Genomic DNA, 23,515 nt, shown 5'->3' on the forward strand with positions numbered 1-23,515 from the left:
TGGAATAACATTCTGATCAGCTGATCTTAAATCACACGAGCTCTTAAGTCAGAATGAGGAAGACAGAAGAATGAGTCAGATAGATGTGACATAAGAAGAACCAGATACACCTTTGTTGGCTTAGAACAGGTAGAAATGGGGCCAAAAAAGCAAAAAAAAAAAAAAAAAAAGTGGGTGAATGCTAGAAGCACAGAGCAGCAAGGAAATAGCTTCTTCCGTACAGCCTCCGGAAAAGAACACAGCCCTACTGATACCTTGATCTTAGCCCACTGAGATTCATTTCAGAATTCTAACCTACAGAACCGCAAGAATACACTTGTGTTGTTTTACGACACTGTTTGTGGTATAATAGTTTGTTATGGAAGCCAGGGGAAACTAATCTGGCGTCACATAATTGGTTTCACCTGTGAAAAGGCTTCACTGTGCTGGTATTTCACTGAGCCCTGAAAGGCTTGGGGGTGCAGTGGAGGAAAACAGTTGTTTGTGAGTTAAATTCTCGCCATTTCAAATATGGTCCTTTCTGAACAGCACTTGTGGAAACTGCCCACTTTTTGGATATGTGAGCTGTCACCTCAGGCTTCACAAGAGACCTACTGAGTCAGCATCAGCATTTTAACAAGATCCTCAAATAATCTGCATTCATATTAAAGTTTGAGAAGCACTAGGTTAAATTTAATAAGAACTTTTTAAAGGTGCAGAAAGCTTTGATTCCTCTTTTTTGACACATAAATGGTTGGGAAAAAAGTATTTAAACATACCAGGTTGCTATTTGTTACCACCGCCAATAGGAAAAATAAACAAATCTACTGCTCTTAATGAAGAAGGCCTTTCACCCTTTAGTAAAATCCATCTGCCCCTGTCTACAAAGGATTTTCCTTCTTTGAAAACTCCCATGAGTTGAAAGATTATAAATGTCAAGATTTTATTACCATAAATAAATATTAGAATCCTGGAAGAATACTCATAGAGCCATCTTGTGGAGGACAAAATAATTTCAATCACAACACATTTTAATTACTTTAATATAAAAGACAGCAATGTTCCACATTTCACATATTTGAAAAACATTTCAAAACCCTCTAATAAGTATTTAACGAAAAAAAATTTATCGAAGAGTAACAATGACCACAAAATTAATACTACCAAATCATTACTGATATTTTTTGCATTACAACATTTGGAGAGCAGGTGGAGAAAATATAGAACAGAACATGAACATTTTAAAACGATATTCTACCCAGGCTTTATCTTTTTGCTGAATCTTGTGGACACTAGAAGACGTATTCAAGATGGTTGTAAAGATACTCAGCTAAAGTCATACTTCAAAGATGTTAAAACAGCCCTCCACCAATAATATGGCATTGCAAACCCTTCTACCCCATCTGTTTACAAAATTAAAATAAACAATGATCTAATGAGCTTTTCTCCGTAAAAGATTCAGTTAAAGACAGAACATTAACAGAGATTTCGTAACAGTGACCAAAATAAGAAATCAGTGTAATCAAGAAAGATATGTAATTATTCAACATAATTTGGTATGGATAGATCAATGCAACTCACTCAGTAAGTGGACAACATTGTGAGGGGAGTGGGTAACATGATCCAGAGTCCTGTGGGTAAATTCATATATAATAATCTTATTCCAATCAATCTGTAAAGTAAAAGCACTACATCCACATTAACATTATAACATCTTACAGTAATAGAAAAGTCAAATCATTATTGGTACTTCATTTTCTTTAAAGTGCACAATTTAAGAAAACTTCACAAGAGTCTGCACTTTGGAAAGATACGATCAGAGTACACAGTATAGACAAAACAGGCACCTTCATTATAATTTTTTTAATAAATAAAAGCACATTAACAAAAAAGGAAGGTAAGCAGCACCAGAAGCCTTTGACATTTGTAACTAAATGCTGGTACCCAAATGGTCTAGCTGGTTAAGTTTCACTAAGAGGCGCAAAAAAGGAGCCGTTTTTGACTTAACATTTTAATTCTAGTAGATATAAGAAGAGCTTGTGTGGGCTTACAGTCCTTCACCTGACTGTCCTTCACCAGTGAGTAGCATACCAGTTCTTCAAATGTCCTACACTTTGGAAAGCAGACCCGACTCTGGAGCACTCGCCTTAATTAGATTCTGAATTTCCTTGAATTTTGGATGGTCCTTATCAGCTACCAGCTGAAGCAGAACAGCCTCACTCGTGGTCACTATGATCCCGGTTCGAGCAAGACGCTTGAACAAAAAGATAAAGGCAAATCAAGAAATGAGCATGAGAATGAACACTATTTCGAAAGAGTAAGACTATCCTGGGACGCAGTAATTAGTGTCCTTTACTGAAACCATGATTCCCAGCCATACCGTCAAGTTCAGTGATGGGGATGGATTTCAAGACCGGCCATACCACAAAGTCAATATTATTATTATTAATATTAGCAAAATGGACTAGGAATGAGTAAAAGGGAAAAAGGTAGCCAATGTTATAACATATGTGTGCCCAGAACAGGAGAGTCATCAAGGCTAATGACTATAAAACATGAGATGAGAGAAAGAAAAAGAATGGTTGTTACTATATGCCTATCATTGAACATCTGGACATTTAGTTGTTGCTATTTCCTGAACACTCCTGGCAGGTTTGTGCTTCATCTCTTACTCATTCATTGACTCAAATGAGGGCTGCTTGTGACTTCTAAATTTATTAAACTTTTATTTCTATTCCTACTACTGAGATTTTTTAAAAGGTGCCTCTGTCCACTTTTCCCCCTCTGTAGTTTAACTGATAATACATGAGATTGTGATGCATATCAATACTTATGCCTGGCACTCCTGGCATTTTGGAGCTCTTCATGTTTTAAAAATGGACGAGTGTGTAGTGTTTCTAAAGCTCCAATAGCTGTGTTATGGATATAATTGTAGCTGCTAGAACATTACATTAGTAATTTACTATCAAATTTCATATAAATCATTTAATTGGATTAAAACTACTATAAGAATTAAAATGATGGTTCTTAATTTCTTTTTACTGCACCCAAACATCTGACCTATAGCATATGAGTCCTTCCTATAATTAAGAGTTCCCTTGTTTAGAAATGACCGGTGCTAAAAGAGCTCTCTCTGTGTGAGGAGACCCCCTGGATGATAAGGGACCAATCACTACTGCTGCCATCATACACATTTTAGTACCACTAAACAAGGGTGTAAAATTCAAGGTGGTGTAAAGTTTCACTGACAGGTCAAGAATGTCCTTGCCAAACTGCCCCAGTGTAATCATAATACTAAGGACAGAAATCTCAAGGAGGAAAAGAAAGAGAAAGGAGAAGAAGAGAAAGGGGAAGGAAGGCAGGGAAGAGAGCAAAGAACAGAAAGTCGGGGGGAAAGGGGAGAGGGAGGAAAGGAAGAAAATAGAAGAATTCTATAGCACAGATTCATTCTCTGGATTTATATGTTATCAGAAATCCCAGGGAAAAAAAGACACAAACTGTTATCACAAAAAGCATGTATGTAAAACGCATGAAAGAGGAAGTGGTTGGAAACAATTCCCAGACAAGTCAGAGGAAAAAACCCAGGAAGCACTTGCATAGCCAAATATCCTTGCAGAGTGTAAGCCAGTCTTCCTAGTCTTCCTTCAATGGCTGTACATCAGCAGACTGAACCTTTCCACTGGCAGACTCTTTATTTTTATCCGTAATGAAGTAGAAGGGAGTATAAGCCACAACCTACTTGTCAAAAAGCAAGCCTGGACCTCAACCACCAGTACAGAAAAGGGTGCAGGGCAGCTAACCAGCACTTTGCAGTTATTTTAAAAATTAAAACAGGCCGGGCGCGGTGGCTCAAGCCTGTAATCCCAGCACTTTGGGAGGCCGAGACGGGCGGATCACGAGGTCAGGAGATCGAGACCATCCTGGCGAACACAGTGAAACCCCGTCTCTACTAAAAATACAAAAACTAGCCGGGCGAGGTGGCGGGCGCCTGTAGTCCCAGCTACTCGGGAGGCTGAGGCAGGAGAATGGCGTAAACCCGGGAGGCGGAGCTTGCAGTGAGCTGAGATCCGGCCACTGCACTCCAGTCCGGGCGACAGAGCGAGACTCCGCCTCAAAAAAAAAAAAAAATTAAAACAAAACAAAAACAGCAGGTACTTATGGGGGTTGGGGGCCTGGGGTAAGGCCTTATGCTTAGACACATACCAGGGGTGAGTTATCTCTGAGGATTCTTTAAAGACTTCTGGAAGCCCTAATTTCCTCCTCCTTGCTTTACAGTCAGCTGATTAATCATATCAAAACCATTCAAAAATATGAAAAGATCATGTGTTTGCTTCAGACAGGCATATAATATGATAAGCTGCAGTCCAGTTGTGTGAAAACAGCACTGAATGTCTATTCATTCATGTCCAGCTCTCCCCATCACCAGCTGCTTGCCCTGCCCAGCCATGCCTTCCTTACTGCTCACTGTTGAATCAATGGACCTGCAATGATTCACTATGAATCAAGGACTAAATCACAGGCTTTCAATGTCTGTGAAAGTGCTTTACACTATGTAGTCCAATGTGCCAAAAAAGGTTAGTCCTCAATAATCTCCCCAGTTCCTTAGTGAGGCAGGAAGGAGAGAAATATGTTCCCAGGTCTAAGGAAAGACCCTGGAAGAAGCCTGTCTACAATGTTCAGTCTTGCCTAGTGCTCTACTGACCTGAGCCTGGTCCATTACAGCCTAACAAGCCTCAGTGATGCTGAGACTCAGGTGACCATGGCAGGGGCAGAGTGGGAAATGTACATCACAGAAATACCTTTTAGGAAAGTGAAACTCATACTCTATTACTTTGTTTCAAGATTGAAATGTGGCCAACACTGACTGGGTTTTAAAATAATCTAGCCAGGAACCCGTGTTAGAGAAAGGTGTAGCTTAGCAAACGCAATGGTTTTCAATCTGGCTCTTAGCCGTTCCCATTCCCACAGTGCCTGCCCTTTCCCAACCAAAGAAGGTGCCTGAGCAGAGAAAGAACAGCAGGAGCTTTCCAAACATACCTAGCAGGTCCCTGCCTACCATCCTGACAGTGCTGGTCCCAAGTCCACTTTCTCTCCTGGCTTAAAATGGGGCAATTAAAACTCTAGCCATTTAATGCACAAGAATACCTGTGCATTAGACTTCTAAAGTTCTCCCCTTATACTTGCAAAACTAATCCAACTAGGCCAAAGGAAAAGAAGGGTTGCTCTGACCCACAAACCTAAAAAATACACGTGCACTAAGTCATGAAAGCCTCAGAGAGGGGGGGCAAAAGACTAAACCCATGAGATTTCCAAGCAACACTAAAACTCCCCAGAAGCACAAGGACATCAAGGTCAAGAGAGGATTTTATTCTCTTATTCTTCATGCACTCTATAATTGTTAATTTTAAGAAGTAATGTCTTTCAGATAACAAATACCCAGAAAACATTTCTTGAATAAAGCACATGCCGCAAACTCCGGTACAGTGAAGTTTCAATAATGCAAACTGAATCTTAAAATAACCTTAACAGGCAATTTAGCTAGTCTTGGGAATTATCTTAAGTAGTTATGTTCTAAAGGAATAGAGAGGAAGGGAAGTGGACCACAATGGTATTTCAACTTTTACACTTACGGAAACAAACCAGAACACTTAACATTGCCGGCCCCCCGCCCCAATTTTGGAAACAAGGTAAATTGCCTCTGTATCAAATCAAGACTAGGAGGAGAAAAATCTGCAATAAGGCAGGTCTTCCCTATCAATCACCACCTGACTCATCTATGATCGGTTTTTCCTTTCAACCTCAACACTTTAACCCCAGGCAATGCTGCTACTCCAGGTCCTTCTAAATCCACCCCAGAAAACAGATTCTTTCCCTCCCTTCTCAGAACTTCCAAGAGCTAGTCCCTTCTGGGTCTTAGATGTTATATACTTACACATTTCTGAAGACTAACCTCATGAAGACAACAATCAGTAACAACAAAAAAAGCAGCAGCTAACATCTGAGTATCGACTATGTCATGCACTGTTCTAACTGCTATCAATATATTATCTCATTCCATTCTCACAAAAATCCTATGATCTTGTTGGTATTATCATTTCCATTTCACCAATGAGAAAGCTGAGGCATAGAGATTACACAACTTGTTCAAGGACACAAATTTACAAAACACCAGAACCTGCGTGCAAACCCACATTATCCCCACATTGTGTGGATTCCTAATATGACAGATTACAGACTGCCTCTCAAAGAATGGTTCAGATGGGAATTGTTTTTAATCTGAGTCTTGTGCAAAGACAGAATTGCCAATCAAAATTTTGTCATTAAGTTGCCATAACAAAGACATACTAAGAAAATATGAATGTAGGAAAAAGTCCTTGGAAAAAAGTCCTTTTTTACAAGCAAGGAAGTTTGCTTTGTGTTTTTCATTTCTTATCTCCAAAGTTCTGGACCTCAGCATTACAATGAAGGTCTATCCACGGTGGCTGAAAGAGCTGCTTGCTGAGGTGGTGAGGACCTGACAGTGAAGTGTATAAACTCAGGTTACCAGGAAAACTTAAAAAGTAGGAGTTGATTAACTCATGACTGTAAGAATGGATTAAAGGTCTGGCCAGGTGCAGTGGCTCATACCTGTAATCCCAGCACTTTGGGAGGCTGAGGCAAGTAGACCACCTGAGATCAGGAGTTCGAGACCAGCCTGGCCAACATGGCAAAACCCCAACTCTACTAAAAATACAAAAATGAGCCGGGCGTGGTGGCGGGCACCTGTAATCCCAGCTACTCAGGAGGCTGAGACAGGGAGAACTGCTTGAACCCAGGAAGTGGAGCTTGTCGTTGAGCCGAGATTGCGCCACTGCACTCCAGCCTGGGCAACAGAGCAAGACTCCATCGCTCAAAAAATAAATAAATAAATAAAATGGATTAAAGGTCTTCGTTGAGATTGGAAGCAGCAGCAACACTTAGTACCTAACTACCAGAGAATCTAATAGCCTAATGGACTTGAAAATAGCTAAACAAAATAAATAATATCTACTTGTAATTTCAATATAGGATTCTGCTTCAGCAATAATAGAGAAGGGAGAGCCAATAAGGATCCTAAAACAACTGCTGTGGCCAGCTACCCGCCTGCTTCCCACCACCCTGTGGCCCTGTACTCTTCTCCCTTCTTTCCTCTGATAAGCCCTCCCCTTTCTCATTTGCTCCACCTTACCACCCTGGGGTGCACAGTAGGCTAACGGGATGAGTTAGCATTCCTACTTCAGACAAGGTGGTTCACAGGCCAGACTGTGCACAGGACACTGGAGGGTCTCAATGAAACAAACCCATGTATTTCCCATTCTCAACAAACAGTTAAAGAACTCAGCAATTGAATTCACATGCACATTCCTCTAAAATTATTGCAAAATTAGAACTAAATATGAGAGAGAGAGAGAGAGATCAAACCACAGTATGGAGTGACTATTTCCCAGGATTATGTGGTAGTTTGCTTTTTAACAGTTTCACAAAAGAAAACGCTTGACATCCTATTCTTGGGCAATGTTGACAGAGAATTACAGACTCCCTGATTCCATGGGACATGGTGATACTCTAATGCCAGAGTACCATGAAAACACTGGACGTGGTGTCCACAGTCAATGACACACCTCCTAGTCCCAGAAATTCAAGTCTGAGGAAATCTAATAGTCATCTCTTAGTAGCCACAAGGAATTGGTTCCTGGATGCCACCCACCCTGTACCAAAATCTACGGACGCTCAAGTCCCTGATATAAAATAGCACAGTATTTGTATATAACCTGTGCACATCCAGTATACATTAAATCATCTCTATATTGCTTATAATACCCAATACAATGTAAATGCTATGTAAATAGACGTTATTCTGTATTATCATTCTATTTTATTGTTGATATTATTTTTTATTGCTTTTTATTTCTATTCTATTCTATTTATTCTATTATTTTTTATTTCTGATATTTTCTATCTGTGGTTGGTTGAATCCACAGACATAGAACCTGCAGACACAGAAGGTTCACTACATGTTAAACCAGGTTAGGCCTGCTCTGCTCTAGCTTTTGGCTAAATGAGTTAAACCCAGTTGAGCTATTTTTAATGTGCAAACCTCTAAACAGTTTAGGTTAGGCTTCTTGGAATATCTCCTAGTTCATGTATAAAACTAGGGCAAACATATGATGAAAGATGCAAAGGACTTTGTGGCAACGCTAGAAACTTAGATCTAAGGAGGAAATGAGACATACAATAGGATATGGTGGTAAGGCCTTAAGGGTCAGTCAGTGCACAGTTGAAATCAATCAGTCTGATGTTGCCAGACCAAACTCAAATTTAGGAGGTAAACATTTCATTACTGTTAAACATCCAGTATTCTTCTAATTTATTTGGAAACCTTGACAGATGATCTATTTCCAAGCAGGACAATTACCTCGAGGGCAAACATCCTGTCCATCATGCTTCTTGATGAGGTGGCATCAGCAACAATATGAACCTCCACTCCTCGGCCAACTAGCTCCAGGGCAGTTTGTTGGATGCACACATGAGTCTAGTAGGAAAGCACAAAAATTGTATGTAATAACATGATAAACTAAAAGTAGCTGACAAATGTACAACAACATGATAAAGCAGACAGAGCACTACAAATCATCTAAGGACCCTGTTCTACATCTAGTTTTGCTTCTAATTAGCTAGATAATCTGGAGCATAGAACAGTATCTCTGGCTTTGGTTTATTCATTTGTAAAATCAGGAACTGAATTAGGCCAATGTTTCTGATACTAAGAACCTTAAACATATTCTTAGAGTTCTACAAGAATTTGTTAAAGGTTTTGCTTCACGTGGTCTGGATGACCTTCACATAGCTGAATTACTAGCACTCAGTTTTGGTGCAACTTAGAGTTTATTTCTTCATTCACCCTAAGTGTCCAACATGAAGAATGAGTCTGCAGTCTTGCAGACGGAGAACATAGTGGGAAAACTGAGTCATCACAGGGCACTCTGTAGTAAAGGTAGGCCAAGTTAAAAATAACTTATGACACAGGCAAAAAACACCCAGTTCATATCATTAGCAAATGTATTATACAAATTCCATCTTTGTAAGGACTAACTTGTGACAATTCATTAACAGGCACTATAGAGTGAAAACAGGCTTCAACAATAACTGAATCATGTATTACAACCAATGAAAGTACATTTCAATGATGCCACAATGTCAACTTTATCTTCACATGACGAGAGAGTTTTAGAGAATTATCAAATAACACCTCATTAAAATTAGCATTGAAGGACTACTCAAAGATAATTGTGATTGAGCATAAGGTCTGATGATGATGAACAAGCAAAAAAAAAAAAAAAGTGCAAAGCCAGCAACAGCACTTGGTATGACGTATTTATACACAACAGGCTTATTCTTCTTCTTTTTTTTTTTTTGAGACGGAGTCTTGCTCTGTCGCCCAGGCTGGAGTGCGGTGGCCGGATCTCAGCTCACTGCAAGCTCCGCCTCCCGGGTTTACGCCATTCTCCTGCCTCAGCCTCCCGAGTAGCTGGGACTACAGGCGCCGCCACCTCGCCCAGCTAGTTTTTGTATTTTTTAGTAGAGACGGGGTTTCACCGTGTTCACCAAGATGGTCTCAAACTCCTGACCTCGTGATCCGCCCGTCTCGGCCTCCCAAAGTGCTGGGATTACAGGCTTGAGCCACCGCGCCCGGCCCAGGCTTCTTCTTTACTGTGTCAAAATACAGAAATATTGAACACACATCTAAGCCTGAGGAAGTATCTTTCTACTATTAAAATCCACTACTATAAAACTTACCTTCAAATTTTCAAAATCACATTAAATTAATATTTTGATTTCATTGTTTTAGTGTTTTTTTTCATAATTTTTTAAATTTTAGTTTAATAGTTGTTTAAAAGCTAGGAATAAATCAATTGAAATCAGCAATAAGAATCCATTAGTATTTTTCCCCTGTAAAAAGATACATACATGATTTGAAGGCCAATGAACTACATGACCTCCAAGGATTTTCTAGCACAAAAATATGACCTAACTGAAATCCTACAACACATATATTAAAATAATGCCTTTGGTGAAAATGTGTTCCAAAAGTAGTAGTTAAAAATACAGGACCAAGAATTAATCAGCTTACATACATTCAAGTCAGTTATACAACATCTCGGTATTTTAGTATCCTCTTTAATATGGAGAGACTACTGAGTATTTAGCTTTTATGTGGCTGTAAGGGACTTAGTAAATAAACAGCTATAAAAGGTTCAGATCAGTGCCATGCAAATAGTGAACATAATACATGGTGGCTGTCTTTCCTCATTATTACTGCCTACATGGCATACCATCTACGAAATCACATTCCACAAATTTCGAGTTTTCTATAAATAATATTGTGCCTAAACCGTAGTAACAGGTACTTACTTCCACTCCAAATAATACAACACTCCTGACTCCGGGAATCTCTGCTAATGCTGCTTCTACTTCTGGTAATACCATTGAAAACTTGGTCTTTGGAAGTACCAGTTTTACACCTGTTAAATCAATTTCTTGAACCGTGCTCCCAAGACCTTTAGGGTACTGTTCTGTTACAATAACAGGTATTCCTAAAATCCGGGCCCCTTGCAACTGAAAAAAATAACCAAACACAAAAACAATTAGCTATACACATATATGTGTATATATGAGTATATATCATGATTCAGCAAATATGACCAAATAAATAAACAAGCATACCAGTCTTTGTCCCACACTAATAATATCCCCAAAATACTTGATGGCTGGTCTGAACCTTTCTTGCATATCACAGCAGAAAAACACAGTGCTTGAAGGTGTAAGATTTCCCAGGGTAGTGAGCTGAGGAGAAAAGAAAAAGAATGACTTAGCACTTGTTATACAATGACAATTATTTTCGGTGGAGGTCAATAAAGGAAGAAAAATGGTCCTATTGTTTGAGTCAGTAAGTCAATTTCTACAGCTATTATCCAAAAAAAGTATCTGAATTACAGGAAAAAAAAAAAACCCAAAAAGATGTTCTCTGAATTGCTTTTAATAGTGGAAATTAGAAATGAACCAACCAACAATACAGACATGGTGTAACACATTTTAACACATTCACATGACAAAACATTCTTTAGCCAATTAAATAACATATGTATATATGTCTTCAAAGAATTCATACCATCCAAGGAAAAATACTCATAATGTTAATTTTTCAAAAGTGCAGTTCAATAGTATTTCAATAATGTAAAAATATGAATAAAAGTAGTAGTACATTACAATATTAACAAGTGGTTATATAATTAGGGGTGTTGGTAATTTCTTTTTTTTAATATCATTCCTATATTTTCCAAGTGTTATTTAAACAGATTTCCTGAATGTTATTTAAAGAAGTTTCTTTATAATCAGAAGAAGTGTTACAATAGAAAAAAATCTGATGTTGCTGCTTGTAAGTATAAAAAGTAAAACTTAAAATATCTGTAGCAGGAACATAAAAACTAAAAACAAAAAACAGAAGCAAATCCAGAATTACTGCTATCAAGATAGAAATATGCAAATGCTATTCTCAAGAATAACTTTCAGAGTTCAAACAAAATGCAGCGAAATGATACCAAGCACACCACTGCTGTTAAATGAACTGTCATCTACTTCACAAGGAAGGGACCTATATTTGACATCTCCAGTCTTAAACTATAGTTATCACAATAAAGAAAGTCAATGAATTAAGAGGAAAAGTGGATATATTACCAAACCTCGTATTAATTGCTGTAGTTGGTCTATAACAATTTGGGCTCAGTATGGATCCACCAAAAAGCAAAAATCACCACTAAATACGAGAATTTACTCTCACTGGATTCTTAAAAGTCTGAGGTGCTTTTCTTTCTTTTGCAAATTGCAGGAAGTTCTGCAAAGGATGTGTTCTGGTCCTGAATGAACCACTATCAATACCCTTCCTAGCCACTCCCTTAAATCATGCCTCTAATTATCCTATTTTGCTTCCCCTAAAACCACCTACAGATAACGATTATTAATAATATTCTAGAGGAGTCTGTGTCCGGATTACATGGTGTGGCTGCACCACCAGCACCGCCTTAGACTCTCCTTAGTGTCTCGGCAGGTGGTTGACTCCTCGGAAACAATTACTACATGAATTAAATTAACCATTAAGAAATCTTTAATCCTTAATGATATAACTGTTCTAATTGGTTTGCACTTTGTTTGATCTATGTTCTGGTCTGAAGTACCCTGGCACTTTAATCTCCCTCTGGTACTGACTCTATAGATGTGTATTAATTAGCCATGCACAATCCAATACCAAATTCATGTTATCATGTGAGAGCCACCTGTAATTCTTACCCTACGTATAGGGTTTTCCTACTTTTTCAATCAGTATGATTAAAATAAATTCTCAAGCATATTACATATTCTAGCTTTGGCTGTTTCTTTGCTTAATTTTTAATGCAAGTATTATGCCTCCACTTTGGTCATTTTCAAAAACAGTGACTAGGATCTTATACAGAAATATAAATGCATTGCTGGGAAGGCTAATTTTTGCGCATTTAGGATACTATTTTAAAAACCAATCACTGAATTATCTGTAAACATCAAATAGTGACTCAAAAGGCTCAATATCTACATTTTTCTAAATTTGAATAATGGACTCCTAAGCATCCACAACGTGTTTAGGGCACACTACATAAAGCAGCTTGCCTGCAGCAGGCCTACTGAAATAACCATAATGCAACTAAGCCAGTGTCACCATTCCACAACAGGTGAGAACCAGCAAAAATAAAAAAATAAAAAGTATGAAAAATAAAATTCCTGGGCAGTTGCATAAGTGTGGTGGATGCCATTCACTAACATGCTTAGAGCTTACACTTGCTTAGAATTCCAGCTCTCAGATCCTATTTTATATTGTATTGACTACCTCTGTATACATTCCTAACAAGTTTCATTGTCTGGATTCTAAATTAACAGAAGGTTATAAACAGCAAATCAGAAAGGAAACTGCTGGAGGCAGGCAAACTGATAGCAGCAAGAAACGATGGCTGACAGAGAAAAGATTCAAAATACAATAAAAAGAGATCAAAACTCAAATAATGCTACAGTCTAGACCTCCAGTGGAGGAGTAACAAGCTGTTCTAACTTATAAATTAGGTAAACATCATTCCAGCACACTAACTAAGAAACTGTTAAATTATATATTTCAGAAGGACTACATTATAATATGGTCAAGACATTTTTAAGTTGAGGTGTTCAAAGGAATAAATCCTTACCTACCCAGGAACCCTAAATATCCACAGTTGTGGTTTCCAGTTCTTGCTAGCTGATGTTTCCTGCCCTTCATTTTAGCCATGAGTTCTGGACAGGGGACCACATCAGATGTGTCATATTAGACACAAATTGAGGTCAAAAATACAGCCCTAAAATCCTCACTGCCCTGCGAAATCTCTCTTGTATAGGAACTTACCATCCACAAACTCAGTAAACAAAGAAACCACAGAGAATACAGTGGCAAGGAATGTTTTTAAAGCAGAGTACAGGTTACAATTTACTGAATAAAAAATACCCTACCTTTCATAGACATTCTCCACATGCTCTTGAATACGATGTGGAGAGTATCTGTGTAAGGTGTTTAACTTCCAACATCCTCTTGAATGTGGCTGCACTTAGTACTTTGCTTCTTAAGAGTAGAGTATAGAGGGGGAAGAGTAACTTTACAGTGGAGAGACCTGAGAACTATGTCTCAGCCAGGTGATCATGATTAATGTAATTAATGACATCATGTTAATAACATGTACCCTTGATATGATGTGATGAGAATGACCCTCATGACCCTCCTCTTGAAACTTCACAACCCCGGTCCAACAATGAGAAAAACATCAAATGAATCAAAATTGAGGGACATTCTACCAAAATATCTGACCAGTGCTCCTTAAAACTGTCAAGGTCATTAAAAATAAAGTCTGAGAAACTGTTACAGACTAGAGGAGTCAAAGGAGACAAGACAACTAAATGTAATTGGTATCCTTGATTGGATTTTGGAACAGAAAAAGGACATAAGGGAAAAGCTAGTGAAATATGAATAAAGTGTGGTTAACAGTAAAGTACCAATGTTGGTTCTTTGGTTGTGACAAATGCACTCCAGGAATATCAAATATTAATGTTAGGGAATCTGGCTGGGCATGGTGGCTCATGCTGGTAATCCCAGCACTTCGGAGGCCAAGGTGGGAGGATTGCTTAAGCCCAGGATTGCGAGAGCAAGGCCTACGCAACACGGTGAGACCTTGTCTCTACAAAACATATTTTTTTGAGACACAGTCTCACTCTGTCGCTCAGGCTGGAGTGCGGTGGCGCGATCTCAGCTCACTGCAACCTCCACCTCCCGGTTCAAGTGATTCTTGTGCCTCAGCCTCCCAAGTAGCCAGGATTATAGGCGTGCATCACTGCACCCGGCTGATTTTTGTACTGTTAGTAGAGATGAGGTTTCACCATATTGCCCAGGCTGGTCTTGAATTCCTGGGCTCAAGTGATCTGCCTGCCTTGGCATCCCAAAGTGCTGGGATTACAGGCATGAACCACTATACCCAACCTACAAAAAAATATATATATATATATATATAATTTCTTTTTTCTTTTTTTTTTTTTTGATTAGCTGAGCTGGGCAGTCCAGCTCCTCAGGAGGCTGAGGTGGGAAGATCCTCTGAGAATGGGAGGTCAAGGCTGCAGTCCAGCCTGGGCAACAGAGCAAGACCCTGTCTCACAAACAAGCAAAAAACAACAGGGAATCTGGGTACAGGAATATAGGAACTCTCTGTACTATCTTTATGACTTTATTGTAAATCTAAAGCTATTCTAAAATAAAAAGTTTTTTTTTTTTTAATGGCCTCCCTATGCTATGGTAGTTGGGGGAATAACCTGTATACATTACAAACAGAAAGGAAGTTTTGTGGCCACCAAAAACATACTGAAAAACTTTAATCATGTCCAACCAATCCTCCCAAATCCTCACCCCAAATCCACATGAATTCCAACAGGCTGTTAAAATCATACAACTCTCTACATTTCGGAGATTTCTTACTTTGACTCATGAAGTTCTCTTAAACCAAAATCTTTAAGGTAACTAAAAATATCGCCAGTAGCCAAACTTTTAAATGTTGCAACTGTAAGACAGTCAGTCCTGCCTTAGCAAATTAAAAGTGGACGGGACCAAATGTCACCAGGAGTAAAAGCATAGCAATTACAGATCTATGCATATTCAAGGAATATAAACAAATCACATATAAATATATGTATCTATACACCTTCATATATCTATATGCCTACACAGTCCGACAAACACATTTGCATGATACATATACAAATATATATATATATAAATACAAAAAAGTGATCACAGCCAATGGCTTCCTCAGGCAAGAGTTTAAGAGATCAGATTCAAGTATAAATATTTTGTCCACTTTCTTAAGAATTGTCATAGCTGGGGTTTGACCTTAGATTTCATACTCAAAAGACTTTTCACGTCACCCAGTCCCATAGCAAATTACTATAGCGATTTGGAATCATTAAAATTGGAAACTGTAAATGTGATGTTTAAAAAATTTGGTAGTCAATTAGAGTCACAAAATAGGCATGATCTGCCTGGGAGAAAGTTTGGAAGGGGACCTGGGGGATCATTATTTCACTCCCAAGTGTTTCTGAGGAAATCCGATGGCCACAAGCTATAGTAAGGCCTGGCTCCAACGCCAACTCACTTACAACAGAGGTCTGTGATGTGACTCCCCAGGTTACGACGATTCTCTTTATAGCACAAGCCTCAGTAGGCACCAGAATCTGAATCCAAATCTCAATTTCACTAATTTCGATTACATGAACTTGGGTAAATATCTCCAAATGCAATTTCCTTATCTATAACACAGCAAGGAAAACAGTATCTACATTATAGGGGTATTTCAAGGATTAAATGGGCTTCATATAATCAATCAATAAATTTATTAGGCTATTCTGATGTCCCTCATATATGAAAAACTATACTCTAAAACTCAGCATATGTTAAAACTTACCCTCTAATGAGGATAAATACAATTAAGATCCCTTTAGAAACCTATAAATATATATAGGAATGCTAACATTGCATAACTTGTTATGTTAACATAATAAGCAGAATAAGGAAAGTGAATCATAAAGTAATTCATAAAGTAGATTTCCAGATGTTACCAAAACCTTACCAAATCACTAAAACAAGACTGTTCCTGGAAAAACAGATCTGGGACTTTTTAGTTTAGGCTGTGAAATAATACTTATTGGCTCTTATTTTTACAACATATTCACCTATTGTAAACATTGATGACACAGGCATAAGGTTACAACCCTAGCTTATCAGATAAGGTATGAGTTTTCTAAATCCTCAAAAGAGGCCAGCTGTCTCCACCCACCCCAGGGGTAAGGACTGAAGGACTTCTTAAGACTGTGCCTCAGACTGGGGTGAAGGTGAAGCTAGACAAGCCCAGGACCACAAGGACATTTGAATCTACATTAGGATTCCCTTGGTTAACTAAATGCAAGAAAAAAAAATCAAAATTCAGATTATAGCTCCTACTCTCACAGTTTATTTATAGGTAGCTCTAATGTATTCACATGGAGCAAAAAAGGATACAATGCTTTACGTATTATTCTGGAATGTTAATTTTTTTAAGTGACACACATCAAACCAGTGGGGCGAAGATAATACAACAACCTCAGGATCCAGCTGTCTCCTCTCTGAGCATTAGCTCATCTACCCACTCTTCCTGCCCCGCTCCTGAGGCAAAGGTCCTGTAATCAAAAACCATTGCCTTCAAACTATCAAGCCAAAGGCGGACAAGGTTCCTTTCCTCCTGCCTTCCCTCCCTTCCCACCATGAACCTGTCAGTCTCTTCTAGCTATAAAATGTTCATGTCCCTGTTTAAAATAATAATAATAGTAATAAACTTCCAAGAAAATGAAAGCTGGAGCAAAATGCCCTGCCAGTTAATCATTTTGGGAAAAGGTCAAAATAACCTTCCCTGGGAAGCCCTTATCTTCTGGCCACAGAAAGCTGCCAAAGCTTTCCCTGCTATGTACAGAAGTAAAATCCCCTCACTGGCATCCTTCTTACACTGTCCATTTCCTCCTCCCTTCTCCCAAGGCTGTGTCTTTCCTGGCCACAGGCTGGAAAATTCACTGGTGGTGGCATGATACCACATTTACGTAAATTCCCATAGTTCAATGTTTCCTTTAGTTAAAACTTAGAAAATACCTTTTGAAAAATTAAAACTTTCAAGTCATAAAAATGACCTAAATCCCCACTATATAATCCTCTCATTTACATTCTTTCCCATGTCTCAAAATTCATCAGATCTCAAGCATTTGACAAAGCTGCAGACATACAAACCAAGCATGAAACATGAGGTATGCCTTCATCCACCTGAGCTGTCAGCAGACATTGTTACTTTGACAGAATATTTAAGAAAAGAAAGGAAGCCACCAAAAACTTACCACAGCCGAATACTGGCAATGGGGGTTTTAAGGATCAGTTCTCACAGAACCACTAACAAGTACGGGTGCAGTGTGTGACAGAGGCAGCCACTGTGTTTCTCACAAGGTCATCAGCCACAGCTGGCAGAACAAGCATGAAGGCAACTCACACCACGGAGCAAATGAAGAATACATTCTAGACTAACAGTACGTGAGCCAGGGCCACAGAGGCTCCAGGGCCCAAGTGTGAAGAAATAATAAATCGCTATTTACGCAATGAACTACATGTGGCCAAACCTGTGCTCTTTGTCCCTGCCTTCCAGAAGGGGCCTAACATCCCCAGTAACATGGACTCACTGATGGCCACCTTGAGTCTCCCTAAGTGACAAGCATTTATTCCAAAGAACAAGGAGCAGCATCAAGACAAATGAACATACAAGAGCTCAAGTTTGTGGTTTGTTTTCCAGACTGCTCAATGCTCATTAAACATGCAAGCAGTAGTGCTGTGTTTGGCTGTAAGTGACTCTCTGCATATGCCCGGCTAGCTCCTCCATATGCGGAGACTTGCCACGTAAACTGCAGCAAGTTACTCACCTCCACCTCCCTATGTTCTTCTGCGCTTCTTCAAAGTGAAAGTTTCATTTATTAGGTAAGGAACAAGAATTGAATCCAAGTTTGCATTCACTGTGCCAGGCACTTAAAGCTGCCACTCACATGTTTGTGGAATGAACTGTATGGTCTCTTACAGCCATAAAACATCCAAGTCTGTAGGATTATACTGTTAGGTTACAAAGAATATACTACAGTAGTCATGAGAATTCTCATGACTTTCTGAGATTATACAACATATGCATATGTATGTATGTGTGTATATATCTCTCTCTTCTCATATAGACATAAATAGATATCAGAGGTATATATGGTATATACTGTGTGCATATCTATGTATATGTCCTTTTCCTTTATCTACCTCTAAGCTAGGAGAGGCATCTGGCTGAAGAATTCAAAGTATAACTACTAAAATGAGATAATATAGAAGAGAAAATATTTTAAAGAATTAAAAATATAAAGCTATGTAAGTGCAAAAATATAACTAATGCTTAAGAATTATTAGACCAGTTGGTGGAAAAAAATATCTTTTGAAGATGGAATAGAGTAATGCTATTGTTATTTTAAACCTCACAAAAAAATGAACTATACATAATCTATACCAAGCAAAACATTTCAAAAGCCACAGGTGACCAGAATTACACAACGCCTTTTGAGAATGTACAAGCATTTTCAGGTACATACATTTCATTAATTTCGAGAATGTTTTTAAGAGTTGCCAGACCAAGGTCCAGAAATTTTCAAATATAAAAATGCTACCTTGGATGCGGGGACTCTCACAGAGCTAGGGGCTAGTTTAGAATAGCATTATCTTAGATAAGAGCCCAGCCTCCCTCCCAGCCATAACAGGAGATGCTTCATAAAGAAGTCTGCATCCTAAGCCCAGACCTCCGCAGTTAGTATTTGGATTCTAGCCTTTATAAATGGACTTCTCAAAGGTGCATCCAACATCTGAGTATTCTGGCAGCAGTAACGTAAAAGGACTGACAAGAAAGGCTGCAAAGAGATGCCAGACACGAAAACGCTGGAAGACATAAAAATGGGGAGTAAAAAAATGGGGAGTTCTTAAGCACCTAAGAACTGCAATTCCCTGTCTGGGCAGCAGGTCAGATTCTAGGGTATCAGATCACTGTACCCAGTTTCAGGTTCTCCAGTGGTATATACTGCGCTCAGTGACTGCACAGTGCACTCCAGACAGTGCAGTCTCTCAGACTTTGTCCTCTGAATGCAGAAACTTTATCCAAGCTAAAGTACCTGCTTTGGACACTTCTGGCACAGGTGCTGGGGTGACAGGAAATATCATCAATTCAGCTGCCAACTACAGCTGAAAAAAACTAGGGAATAATCATCAGAAAATGGCACTGTTAATGGGTACAAAAAACAGTTAGATAATAGGAATAAGGTCTAGTGTTCAGAAGCACAATAGGGTGACTATAGTTAACAATAATTTATTGTATATTTCAAAATAACTACAAAAGTGAATTTGGAACAAACAAATAAATGATAATGTTTGAGGTGATGGATATTCCAATTACCCTGATTCGATCACTACACTGCATGCTTCAATCAAAATATCATGTCTCCTATAAATATGTACAACTATTATGTGCCCATAAAAACTAAAAACAAAAAGAAAGAAAATGAGTGTCATTTTCGCTCACCGCGAAAGCCCTTAAATATTAAAATCTCTTTTATCCCCGAATCCCACATTTCAGTTTGGTCTTCTGAAAAAAAATGACTTATCCGTTTCTCAGCTAAAGAAATGACATTGACAGTGTACTACCTAAATTATACCTTATATTCTTTCCTTTCCAAAACACAAATTCGCCAAGTGAACGCTCTGATCCTAAAGAGGGCGGGAGATTAACCCGCCTAGCATGAGAGCACAGCTTAAAATACATGCTGGTAAGTAGTCCTCAGGTAGAACAACTATCCCAACCAGCAGGCCCAGGAACTCAAGGTCTAGCTTAAGTTGGGTATTTGTATTTAAGAAAGAATTACAATCCTGGAGTCAAATGACTTTTTCAATACAGGCGACAAAACGTCATCAAGTCAGTAGACACTTTACTAAGAGGAGGCTAAGCAAATGGTCATTTGCTTAAGGTTAGGGCGCTCTCAAGCCCAAGGACCCAAGAGCCTGGGAAGGCGGAGGGCAGGGGGAAGGGTTTGACTCCCGAAGTTTGCGTTTCCGCAAGTGGTTAACACAACTGTAGGAACAAACCCTAAGACCAATACTTCCCACAATCTCATTTCCCCCCATTCTGCATCACCCATCACCCCAAAATAAAAACAGCTACTATAGCATAGCCCTTTGGTTACGCAGAAGACTGACTGGGACCTGCTCCTGGCATAAAAAGCGACTGCGGGCCACCAAGGACTACACACGTGGGGGCGTTCGCGGGCGCTGAAACCAGCTGCGAGGCCCACGTCCCCGCCGGGGATAGCTGGTGACCATCACCTTTGGACAGGGGCATTCCCCAGCCGGCCCCGGAACTTGCGAAAGCCGCGCAGCCCTTCGGACTCAGCCACTTGCGCAGGGCCCAGGGCCCGGGCGGCTCGGGGCACCTGAGGAGCGCGGCGAAGGCGTGGACAGGGACGGGGACGGGGACGGGGACAGCACGGGTACGACTCGGGAACAGGGAGGCGCGCGGCCTCCCGCAGGACCCACCTGGATCTGCAGCGGCACGAGGCGCACCTTGCAGCGCTCGCTCACCGCGAAGCCCTTGGGCAAGTCCACGTACTGGCCCCACTCCTCGGCGAAGAGCTGCACCACGAATTTCCGATGCATGTCGATCTGGTCACCGTACAGGCTGAGGAACTTCTGGATGAGCAGCTCGTAGCCCGCGCCGTGCGGCACCGACAATGGTCGCGCGAAGACGGAAAAACAGAAGAGCACCGGGACCGTGCCCGACGGCGCCCCCGCGCCCACGCCGCCACTATTGGGGAGCGCAAGGACCGCCGGCTCCGCAGCCGCCATGTTCCCCTGAGCGTCTGCGAGCTCCGAGGCCGCCGAGGCGCACCCAGCCGGCCGCCGCGGCCCCGCCTCCAGGCGCCGCCAGCCCGCCCGCCAGCTCGCGGAGGGGAAGGGGCGGGTCCTGACGACCACGACTCTTGCATTCTCCTCCCCGCCCCGGAGGGCGGGCCGCGGCTGAAGGGCGGGTGGTGGGGCCGGGGTGAGCGCGTGAGCTAGGGAGCGCCTGCGCTCGCCGGCCAGGTCCGCCCCCTCCAGCTTCCCCGGCCACTGCGTCCCCGTAGCTCCCTGCTCGCGCTCCTTATGCTGCGGTTCTGACTGCCTGCAGAGCGCCTAGTGGTCTTGCAGACCCCAGACCCGCCTGGGCTGCCCGTTGTTCTTGCCCCGGTGCTACAGCTCACACGAGGGTTTGTGCCACCCTTTCCCTAACGCTGGCCCTCTTCCCGGCTTTGAATGAGCAGTGTTCTTGGCAGTCTAGGGTTGTGGTTGGGTACACAGAGCCGCCAGGACGAGTTACCTGTTGGCTCTGTGCAGAGGCATGTTACAACCAAAGGGACAGTCCGATAGATACCCTAAGAAGAGCAGCAGAATTTAATCCTTCCTTAGAGGGCCAGTCAAGGTTCAAGTTTTGTCTTTTTTCGGTCCCACAGAACACAGTATCTCTAGGAATAAATTCGATATCTGGCCTCCATTCATCTCAACCTATTTCCGGGAGGACTTGAATTGGTAATATAAATATTATTAATATTAAAAGCAAAACTCTGAACTTTATATTCAAACTGAGGATATCTGTTTTTAAGTAAGTAAAAGGGATCACTTTCGAATAAAACAATCCTCTGCCTTCTGCACACTGTAAGGCGCTATAATAAACGAATTAGAAAGCATGCATTATGCACAGAAGTTCCTTGGAAGTGAGTCCTGCGAAGATAGGCACGGGTCTAAACATAAAATTAGATTTTAGGTATTAAAGCTGTCTTCTTCTAAGAAAATAACCTTTAAAGCAGGGTTTCCCAACTGACGCTGTTGACTTCTGGAATGAACATTTGTCTTTCTTGGGGATGGGGTGTCTTGTGCATTTCTAGGATATTAAGCAGCATCACTGGCTTCTACTACCACTAGACGCCTAGTAACAGCTTCTCCCTCTAGTCATGGCATTCAAAAATGTTTCCAGACATTGCCAATTATCACCCAGAGGGCAAACATGCCCCCTACTTGAGAACCACACTGCTTTGAAGTTATGAAAAGAGACCATCCTTTGGCGTTTCTTGCTCAAGTGTACCGAAGCAACTAGAAATAGTCACTTTTTTTCTGGTTCTCATCACACTTTGAGAGATTCCATTTAAAACTGTTGTCTGAACCCGTCTGAGCCAAAATGATATTTTTTCCAGATACCACTCCATTGCAAGATCTTATGCCATGACAATGCTCACCAGAGAAACCACCATAAGAGAGACACTATACTACCATGAAAACAACCAGAACAGATGAACGTCTCTTATTAATCAATAATAATAACAAGACAACTCGATTAAAATAGAAGAAAAGTCTCAAACACTCTACAAAAGCAGATAAATATTGCCTAACAGGCACATGATAAAGTGTTTAATATCACTAGCTGTCAGGAAAATGCAAATTAAATCTGCAAAAAAAAAAAAAAAAAAAAAACTATTTCACACTCACTAAAACAGATAAACTAAAAGACAGTAACATCAATTGAAACAAGAACTTTTATACATTGCAGGGGTGCATAAAGTGGCACACCATTTTGGCAAAACTGATATGGCAACATTTTACATAGTAAAATGCGCACCTGTTCTTTAATCACAAAATCTCTGAAAATAAACATTCTGAAGCTAGACACAAAAGAGTACATATTAGCCAGTCATGGTGGCTCATGCCTGTAATCCCAGCGCTTTGGGAGGCTGAGGCGGGCAGATCATGAGGTCAAGAGATCAAGATCATCCTTGCCAACATGGTGAAACCCCGTCTCTACTAAAAATACAAAAATTAGCTCTGCGTGGTAGCGCATACCAGTAGTCCAAGTTACTAGGGAGACTGAGGCAGGAGAATCACTTGAACCTGGGAGGTGGAGGTTGCAGTGAGCCAAGATCGTGCCACTGCACTCCAGCCTGGTGACAGAGTGAGACTCCATCTCAAAAAAAAAAAAGTACATATTTTATGATTCCATTCATATGAAGTTCAAAACAGATAAAATGAATCTGTGGTGATAAAAATCAGAACAGTGGTCACCTGTTGGGCAGTTAGATTAATTGGAAGGGGTCACAGGATAATTTTGTAGGGTGATGGAAATATTCTATATTTTACTTGTGTACTTTAAGATATGCATTTTATTACATGTAAATTTTTACCTTAAAAAGTACAATCCAATGTCTTATCTCTCTGATCCTAATTTCTGCCACGACTCTCTCTACTGAAGCCCCACTATTCCCTTTA

At 40.3% G+C, this 23,515-nt stretch overlaps 1 protein-coding gene across 1 annotated transcript; it reads right to left on the reverse strand.

Moving 5' to 3' along the window:
- Window positions 1–1,003: 1,003 nt before the first annotated feature.
- ISOC1 (isochorismatase domain containing 1) lies at window positions 1,004–21,281 on the reverse strand. Its single transcript, XM_033181356.1, has 5 exons — window positions 20,759–21,281; window positions 10,723–10,842; window positions 10,411–10,614; window positions 8,414–8,530; window positions 1,004–2,233 (listed from the first exon to the last, which is right to left on the reverse strand). The coding sequence occupies exons 1-5, from the start codon at window positions 21,065–21,067 to the stop codon at window positions 2,087–2,089; spliced, it is 897 nt and encodes a 298-aa protein (XP_033037247.1). The 5' UTR covers window positions 21,068–21,281; the 3' UTR covers window positions 1,004–2,086.
- Window positions 21,282–23,515: the final 2,234 nt, after the last annotated feature.

Source organism: Trachypithecus francoisi, unplaced genomic scaffold (assembly GCF_009764315.1).
Source record: "Trachypithecus francoisi isolate TF-2019V2 unplaced genomic scaffold, Tfra_2.0 Lachesis_group2, whole genome shotgun sequence".
Lineage (NCBI taxonomy): Eukaryota > Metazoa > Chordata > Mammalia > Primates > Cercopithecidae > Trachypithecus > Trachypithecus francoisi.

Coding starts and splice junctions, on each gene's coding strand:
- ISOC1 (XM_033181356.1), bottom strand. CDS start 21,067: ATGGCGGCTGCGGAGCCGGCGGTCCTTGCGCTCCCCAATAGTGGCGGC. Junction 10,615..10,722: donor TTAGTGTGGGACAAAGACTG/GTATGCTTGTTT, acceptor TATTTTTTTCAG/TTGCAAGGGGCCCGGATTTT. Junction 8,531..10,410: donor TTGTATTATTTGGAGTGGAA/GTAAGTACCTGT, acceptor CTTTCCTACTAG/ACTCATGTGTGCATCCAACA.